The sequence below is a fragment of the Platalea leucorodia genome (genome assembly GCF_965183815.1).
Source record: "Platalea leucorodia genome assembly, chromosome: 8".
Classification (NCBI taxonomy): Eukaryota; Metazoa; Chordata; class Aves; order Pelecaniformes; family Threskiornithidae; genus Platalea; species Platalea leucorodia.
The window spans coordinates 47,058,602-47,067,822 of NC_138830.1; the positions used below are offsets into that span (position 1 = coordinate 47,058,602).

The 9,221-nt window shown below is 39.4% G+C and overlaps 1 protein-coding gene across 1 annotated transcript; it reads right to left on the minus strand.

The window, feature by feature from the left end:
* Window positions 1-319: 319 nt before the first annotated feature.
* On the minus strand, window positions 320-8,969 carry CA7 (carbonic anhydrase 7; the record flags this gene model as incomplete). Its single annotated transcript, XM_082320508.1, has 7 exons — window positions 320-442; window positions 732-887; window positions 2,645-2,707; window positions 2,950-3,045; window positions 3,961-4,079; window positions 6,704-6,901; window positions 8,930-8,969. 7 exons carry the CDS (start codon window positions 8,967-8,969, stop codon window positions 320-322), a joined length of 795 nt encoding a protein of 264 aa, XP_082176634.1.
* Window positions 8,970-9,221: the final 252 nt, after the last annotated feature.

A 9,221-nucleotide genomic window follows, 5' to 3' on the forward strand; every position in this document is an offset into this window, starting at 1 on the left:
ATCACTACAAAATTTCCCGTTTTACATAAAGTGGGATGTTAATGTCACCTTAATTTTTAGAGTTTCAGGTCTTGGAGAACACTCTAGTTTACTCAAATATCCCTTACATTAAAAAGTGCTAGTTAAAAAGATCCCATTTTTCAGAAGAATGAGCAATTCAAATAAAATACAAAATCAGAAGATTGTCCCCCTCTAAGTAGAATGTTCATGGAAACGGCTCTCTCATGTGTTCCATGAGTGATCTGAAGACCAGAGTTTCTGTTTATAGTATCTCAGATGTGGAAGCTCTTGGATATCTCAGGTCTATTATCAGTTTTCTTCAGGCCTTGAAGGAAGCTCGAACTACTCTCCCCTTAAGAGGCTGAGGGGGGCGAAAATTATTCACCATTTGGATCCTCTGGTCTTCCTCACTGGTGAAGAAGAGCATGCGGAATTTCTCCAGCTGTAAATTCAGGTGAAATAATTTACTGCTTAGGAGGGTAATCGATATTAATATTTTTTAAAAAGGACCAAAGGAAAGTATTCACTACATTTTAATCTGTTAATAGAACAGCTTCAAGTAAAGATCCTAGAGAGTATTAACAGAGAAAAACAGAAGCCCTGATTATTGAGCAGACTGATTATTCACAGGCTAATGGTCTTTTAACTTAGCCCCATTGCAAATCAAAACAGTCACTGCCTGTTTCTCCAGTGTTGAATCCTTAAGAACTGGGAGAGTATCAAAAGTTTACCTGTTTCTCAGAAATTCTGATGGGTTCTTTCAGCACTATCCATGTTACACTCTCATTAAGGGGTGGTGTTGTCAAAGAACCAAGGTATGTCCAATAATCTAGACTCAAAGGCAGGAGACATTTGGGGTTGAAGCTTTGAAATTGAGCTTTTGTTCCCTGGGAAAAAAATTGATACTTAAAATTTATTTTTACTTTTAAGTGCAGGTTAAAGAACTCTTTTTGAAAGAGAAAAAAGTGCTAAAGTAATATTAAAAGGTAGGGGAAAGAAAGCCTATATTTGGCTGCCTTATAACAACTGTTATCTAAGAGTAGCATGGCAAGCGTGATGCCTGCTGCTGGCTTACTGGACTTTGAGTTCTTGCCCCATTGCATCTATCACAATTCAGCTCTTATCACAAAAGGTCTAAAAATAATGCAGGAAGTGTATTCTGTATATAGTGTTCAGCGTGAGCTATAGATAATATCGTGGCAGAATTCCTTGTCTCATTACTTGCCATTTTCTATGCTTCCCATCTATTTCAGTAGAAAATTTGAAACTATGGAAAACTTGGCCCCAAACAGTCATTGTCTGCTAGGACAAATATTGGCTTTAAAAATCAAATGTTCAAGTCTGAAATTAGAGGAACGTGGATCAATCAGAAGACCAGTAGCAATAGAAGGAGGTGCTGCCTAAAGTAGCGATTGCCTTAACTACCACAGTCTGGGGCAAGATTTTTCAGCCTGTGGGAGTATCTAAAAGGTACTTAGTCACTCAGAAAGCACTGTCCAACTGTCTGTAAAATTGCTCATAAGGAACAGAATGAGCAGTTTATTCCCAGTGGCAAACCTGCAGACCTTCCATGACTACAACTTAGAATCATAGAATCATTAAGGTTAGAAAAGACCCTTAAGATCATCGAGTCCAACTGTTAACCTATCACTGCCAGGTCCACCACTAAACCATGTCCTCAAGCACCACGTCTGCCCGTCTTTTAAATACCTCCAGGGATGGGGACTCAACCACTTCCCTGGGCAGCCTCTTCCAGTGCCTGACTACCCTTTCAGTGAAGAAGTTTTTTCTAATATTCAACCTAAACCTCCCCTGGCGCAGCTTGAGGCCATTTCTTTTTGAGGCCATTTCTTTTTGAGGCCATTTCTTTTTGAGGCCATTGAGGCCAAGTTAGTGATCCCTAGGGATCACTATTTCTTCCCTGCAAGTGGAAGAAATCACCTAAACATTAAAGTATTATTTAGTGTGTCTGCAGCCTATATACTGCTGTGTAACTGCCTTCATTTCCTGTCTTTTAGAAGCATATACAGAGGAATGAGAAATAATATGCCCACTCAAGTATTAGATACAGTTTATTTTGCATATTAGAACTTATGCATATTATAGAATGCATTAACCTCATGTATATCCAGAAAGGATAACATTGTAATGGTCTAATCAGTCTGCACTTGAGAAAGTGCAGCAGGTATCAATCTTCAGCAAAGCTTTCAGATACATCTGGTTAAAGACCACCTTCAGGGGTCACTGTAAGAATAGACGAGCTCAGGACCTTGTTAAGATTGTCCCCTGACAGAGCTTTGCAGCAGAAGATAGCCAGCCAGCTTTGACTTGTTCAAGGCTAGGCCAAATGGAAAAGGATTATTTTGCTGAGTGTAAGAGCTGAGCCTGAAGGGTCGTGGAGCTTTTGATTTTAGATACTCCGGGAAAGGTAGAACCTCTGAAGTGGGATCAGCATAGCCTTGGGAGGCACCTGAGATCAGGCAAATAAGCTGAACTTTGGAGGGGAAGAGAATACAACTACAGTGATGTTCTACTGATGGGGAGATTTGTGGTGGCTGATTTTCCATTTTTGTCTCAAACACGTACATGAGCTTGATTTTTTAAGGGATATCCCAGAAACAAATTTAAAGAGCTTAGAACTTACTTTAAATTTTACCATGTACAAAGCATCAGTGAGTCTGTTCATATCGGCATGTTCTTTCCCAATCTAAAATAATGGAATAGACAGGTTAAATAAGAATGACTATAATCATGCTTTGAATAGGTGTTTTCTTATCTGAATCTCAACATTCCTACTAAAGTAAATTTAACAGCAATTTGCAATGAGTTACTGCTTCCAATAAGTCATCTGTTTTCCTTAAGCACTTCTTAAATATGTGGCTTGGTTCTCAAACACTTGACAGCATAATGCTTTTCATCATGTAAACATGCTATTTTTGTGATTCTTACCTCCAAGAAAACACCAACTACTGCCAAGCCATCTGGAGCTGCTGCTGCTTCTCCAAATGTTGCATATTTTCTGGCATTCCAGTGAACTAAGTGGAGCTTTAAAGAAAAACAACAAATAAGAATTAAACAAATCAGTGATAGAAGCTGTGAACACAGGTTGTCTCATGTTAACAGGCACTAATGGTCATTCATAACAGAATGTAGGTTTTGCTCCAAAGGCATCTTTGGAGAGATGAACAAGTTCAATATTTTGGACCAGTCCATGAGCACAGACAGACACTAAACAGTTTCTATACATCAGACTTAAATTTGAAACAAATCAGGCATTAACCTGTAACCCAGCTTCCCTGGTACAGGCCTTCACCCAAAGAAGCACTATGCTCTAGCACTCTCTGGTAGACTCCAGGATGCTACGCCACTGTAGCATTTGGGATAGGCTGTGCTGGGAAATGCCTGTGCCTTGTCCTAGCTTTGCAGAACTCTCTCAAGAGGCCCCAGATGAAGCCATTAAGCTACGGATACCACCAGCATGGTCATTTCACAGGTCGTGACCACCAGCTGAAGCCTAAGCTAACTGTGCCAGGTAGTGGAGCTATACGTGGCTTCTCAGCATTATGTTTGTCAGTATATCCTTCCAGTCTGTATAAGTAAAAGGATGCAATCAATTGCGTGCAGCAGGCTAAACTACACAGCAAAGGACTGTTAGAGGTGCTGGGTGAGCACAGCAGCTGAACTGTGGGGCTAGCTGTGTCCTGTTGACCAGGATAAGATGACTGAGAATCTTGGAGAAAGGGCTGCACTGAGAGGATAAGTTTGCATTCTAAAAACCAAGGTGATCAACAGATAATAACTTCCACGTAACGAATAAAATTCTCATTAAAGTCTGTGCTGACCTAACCATGGTGAGTAAGCAATCAGAATCCTAAGGGACATGCAGTTCCCACTGCAGACAAAGTCATTTGTTAACAGCATTTGCATGAATTAACCCCATCTGTAAAAACACATCATTACCTCACATGGAAAAGCTTTGCCATCAATTGTATGCTCCGATCCCTGGCTGTGTTTTGTCCCCCAGTGAAAGTGAAACTGCTTTAGCCGAAATGGATTCTCAAAGGGACCACCACTGATTGCTAGGCGGGGGGGGGGGGGGGGGGAAGGAAAAAGAAAAAAGTTAGGCATTCTGGCTTTTTAGCTTCCTGTTAGTAAAAACTAACCACTGTTGGCACAACAGTGGAAAAAAGCCAGCAGCATCTCCCAGTTGCCAATATCAAAGATATGCATCATCCAGACATTTAGAAGGGTTGTATTTCTTAATGGAAAGCACGTGAATTAACGTAAAAATTTGAATTAAAAAACATTGAGTAGCTACTTGTAGAGAATTTTGCGGCTTTTTTGAAAGAGTATATTTAACACATAAAGATGTAGCAGCTTTGTTACGGTTATGCCTTTCTTGTTAAAAACAATAAATCCAAGTTGAATATTAAAAAAATACATCACAATTTAAAACTCATGTACCTAAAATATTTTTGACAGTACTACTTGAGATTTTTTTTTTTGTGTGCAAAAGAGCGTAGATACTTAGCTGAATTGTCTACCTGATGCTCAAGGTATTTCCTCTGTACAGTCTCTTTCCTTCCTGTGGAGGTTATCTATATTCTGTTCCCTTTAAATACGTGATCCCATACAAGGGGTAATATAATAGCTTGTACTTTATATGACACCATTCAGAATCTCAAATCAACTTATAAAGGTGAGGAAATGCTACAGAGAAACTTCATACATCATTTAGAAATAACACTTAAGAACAGATGAATGTTTAAGATGCCACCTATAGAAGATACTTCCTCAACAGCATCAGTAATCCTCCTGTAATTTTATATGGCACTAAATCAAATAAATTTTGCACAACAGACATGAAAACCTGATCAAAATATTATATTAAGAAAATTACAATTACGTTTAGTATCTGTAAAGCACTTACCCTCAGTATAGTCCATAACATTTTATTAAAAAAAAATTAGAGCTGGGGCTTGCACAGTGCTACCACACGTGCATAATTCCAGATGGCTTTTATGCAGGAACCTGGCCTTGCCAAAGTGAAGATTTTAGTATTAATTAAGAATAACTACCTCCTAGTATGTTTTTCTGAACTTAGCAATGGAATGCATCACCTGTCTCAAACATTATTTTAAGAAATGTAGCTATGATGGATTACTGTGAAAACTCTGTTGTGCCATTTATGCAGAGCTGTGAGTCACTAGATCTATTTCAACACAACTAAAAACACTTTAAACCATGTTTTCCACTCCTAGCAGTCTTCTTCCTTGGAAGTGTTATTAAAACAAGGCATGTGCTTAGTATAGAAAGGGCAGAGGTTTTCATTCCTGCATGTGCTCTGAGGCTGTATCTCTAAATGCAGGGTAATAGATTATGTTCTTAAACTTATAAAGCTGGATAAAGTTCACTGTTACATAGATATAGTTCAGCTTAGAATTGCACAAAAGTAGAAGTAGTTAGCAAGCTAAGATAATACTTCAAGATATATTCTACAAATTCTGTTTGTAGGGTGACATGCTTAATGGATCCGTGTAGTGAGATTTTGGAAAATGCATATCCAGTCTTCTCTTCAAATTTAGTGAAGATGCTCAAAAGCCTGACCATTCAGTTGGGCCGGTTCTTAGGTTCATTCCAGAAGAGAAATTTTAAAACAGAACATCTGGAAGTCTAACCCTGAGCCCTTATTTCAAAGTGTTACCAGCACAGACAAGTCACTTCACAGAAAAAGTAACTTGCTTTGAGTATCTAGGATATCCTACTTAGCTAGAATCAATAAACGCACCCAAATGGAAGATGAAATCAGCTGATAGGTTTAAAAATTCTTCAGAGCACTGTTTTAAAATGCACTCTTTCCATTTATCAGCTACTTCTTCATCTCCATTTGAATGCTCTTCCCCTACCCCCAGACATAAAAGCAAGGTCTACCATGAAGGTAGAATTAACATGAATAATCAATCAAGTAAAGCATTTATATTCTCTGCCAAGAGCTAAGAGACAAGAATAATATACAACTGCAGACAGTCCAACATCCACAATGCTACCAACTCAGAATTAGCTGAAGATTTTATAATTTCTGAAGAAACTGAACTGCTATGAGGCAGGGAGGAAAGAAAACAATGCAAGGTAATAGCTAGTGACTGGTCCAGGTACAACTTGTTATAGTGGACTATGATTATGATGACTGCGCTGTATGACCTCATCTCCACTAATCCTCTTCTCTTCCCTACCCCTGCGGACGGAAACTGGGCAGTGAGCCAGACAGAGCTGGCATGTGTGTTAGCATCTTTGATTTGGATGATCATGGAAACAGGGCAGCGAGGAGTGTACATACCTACTCTGCATGCCGGATGTGGTTTAGGACTGCTGGAGAGATGCATGGATTCCCTGTCTAGCAAACTGACAATCCCCATTTAAGAGGGAAGCACTGCAAACAAACTTCTAATTTTCCTGATGCAAGAGCTTTTCCTAATGCAGAAACACTATGCTGCTGTGCAATATTGCATTACTAGAGAGACTCAAGCGAAGACAATAAATGTGAGGCTCAAGACAACAAAATGTAAAGGGTTCTGGTCATATGCCTTCTTCTAAACTGAAATTCTACATCATATAAAATATACTATACAGGATGTACTTAATTGTTTCCCTCACTAAATCACAAAATGGTATTCCGAGTTAGTTGGCTGCATGTTAGTCTCACCTGTCTTGTCATCAGTATCTTCAAACTCAACCATAACTGAATGGCCATTGTTGGAGATGTTGAGAGATGTACATGATTCATAGGAGATAAGCAGTGGCTTCAGATTAGGGTCATAAACTGCTCTTGCAGAAACTATATCGATAGGTGACTGGCGGTTCCCTTGGGCAATAGGATAAGATTTGTGCCACTCTGAAGGTCCTTCAAAAGGAAAGAAAGGAAAGCACCATTATTTTCTTCCTACTATACACAAAATAATCATTACAGGTTTTCATGAGGCTTGAAGTAAAGCTTGCTGAGCAGGAGTGACTTGAAAGTTTGGTATCCAAGAAGTTCACCTAAATTCTAAGCTGGTGTGTTTTTATTAGGACAAACAGGCTGCAACAAGATGGGGGATTCAAATGTCTTGTACAAAACACACTGAGGAAGTCACAGCACATCAGCAGACGGATGTATCTCAAGTTCCTTGTGCCACTAATTTTCTGCGGAGTTTGTAATTGCATTGCTAAGGTATCTGAAGACCTTCCAAGGTGGGTGCAGGTGGAAACACGCTTGCACGCACACATACACTCCCTCAAAGAAACAGCATTTAATTCTTCCTGGGAAAGATACTGTAAAAGCTCCAGTGATTCAACTCAGATGCAGATGACTCAATCTCTTAGCTACTGACTATGCAGTTATTTTTAAAACCATTTTATGACTGCAGTAAATCTTTGAGGCAGCTTCATTCTTCACTCATGCCCATTATGGTATCTCTCTACCCTGAGCGAAGGCTATAGTGTGATAATTAACATTTTTGGACTTCCTGACCCCAATAGAGTGGGCAGAAAGACCAATTTAATAATACAGCTCTCTGCTGCCAGAGCTGGAACGTTCTTATGCTGTTGGAGATAACAAAACCTTATCTGTATCAAAGAATTACTTATTCTTACCAGTTCTTTTTCTACTTTGGTACAGTAGTGCAAGCAGCAATTAAATTCTTTTACTGCTTATGTTCAGAAATTATTAACAGTTTTACTTTAAGATTGCCAAGAAGCACATTTTTGATTGTAGCATTCCATATACTTTCACAAGTGGAAACTTTTTTTTAATCAAGCACAGGTATTTACCCTCCTTGAATTTATGTAACAAAAACAGTGATCTATTATACTCTTATTTCTCTTTGGCATTTTCTGAAAAGCTAAGCTTATAAAATAATGTCTTTTCTCAGCCTGCCTATAAAGCAGATTTAAGGTTTAAACGCTGTTACACAAGCTTAGGCAATATAATTTGTTTCTTATGAGCTTTATGAGAATATACAGGGCTTTATTATTGCTACCTATATGCCCAAACACATAACACTATCTACTAGCACTAACCAGCTTCACTTGGCATTCAAATTTGCTCTCAGAAGCTAAAATAATTGCTCTTAGGAGAGAGCCAGGCTCCTGAAGGTTATGCAAAAGACTTTTGTTGGACACTCAGCACCTAAAATAATTGCTGTCAAAAGAGAGAGGGACTCCTGAAGGTTATGCAAATGATTGTCTTATTGGACAACACCAGTCACTCATCCATCCTTCTCTGTAAAGGGTGCAGGTGCTGTAAAACACTGTTGTAGGAATCTTTCAGTAGCTTCACATATCCTCTCACTCTGTGACACACATTCTTGGAGGTGGGAAGCAAAGGAGGATGACTAAATTAAAAACTGTCAAATGAGAAAGCATGAGTTGTTCTCTAAGAGATCTCTGATACTGATCTGTACAATTTATTGATGTTCCAGAAATATATAACATATACCTTATTTTATTCACTTCTATGGAAGCCTAGATATCACATTTCAACAGCTGAGCAGGATCAGAAGATCTATTACTGCTCTGCTAAATCTTCTTTACTTAAAAGTATTGCTTTTGGAAAGACAGACGCAGTTAATCCTTTTCATAACAGCTTTTTGGAAAGGGACCCATCTGTAATATCTGCAGCCTGATTAAAAAAACACTCGGTCCTGCTTCCCTCAGTTTTGGAATATTGATTGCAACAACGAAAGGCAGCAGGCATAAGTTTGTGCATCTTTTGGTGCCACTTTCTGGGTGCTATTTATTATCAATAAAGTAAATTAATTACCTGCTGTATATACTTGATGCTTGCAGGCAACGAAATGCAGGCAGCTCTGCAGGGCTCAGGCAACAGCTCTAGAAAGAAAAATGAGTGGGGGAAGATAGAGAGACGCAGCATGGAAACGCTGTAACCTACCGTCATCCTGCCCATATCCCCAACTGTGGTGGCCAGTCATTATAGGGGAGCTGCACCCTGCTTTGCTCTCAGCTCTTTGATCGGGGCACTGCTGCTTACCTGCCTTTATAATGGCTCACCGTGGGAGCGGGTCAGCCCCTTAAAGACACAGAGCAACCAAAGCAATTCCCGCAGGACAGGGAAAGCGCCCGCGTTCCTCCTGCTCCCAACTTTGCTGCTCCTGCTGCTGCTCGCTCTGTTTGCTAACTTAGCACAGGAGAAGGAAAATGTAAAACTGAGGTAACTGAAGTCC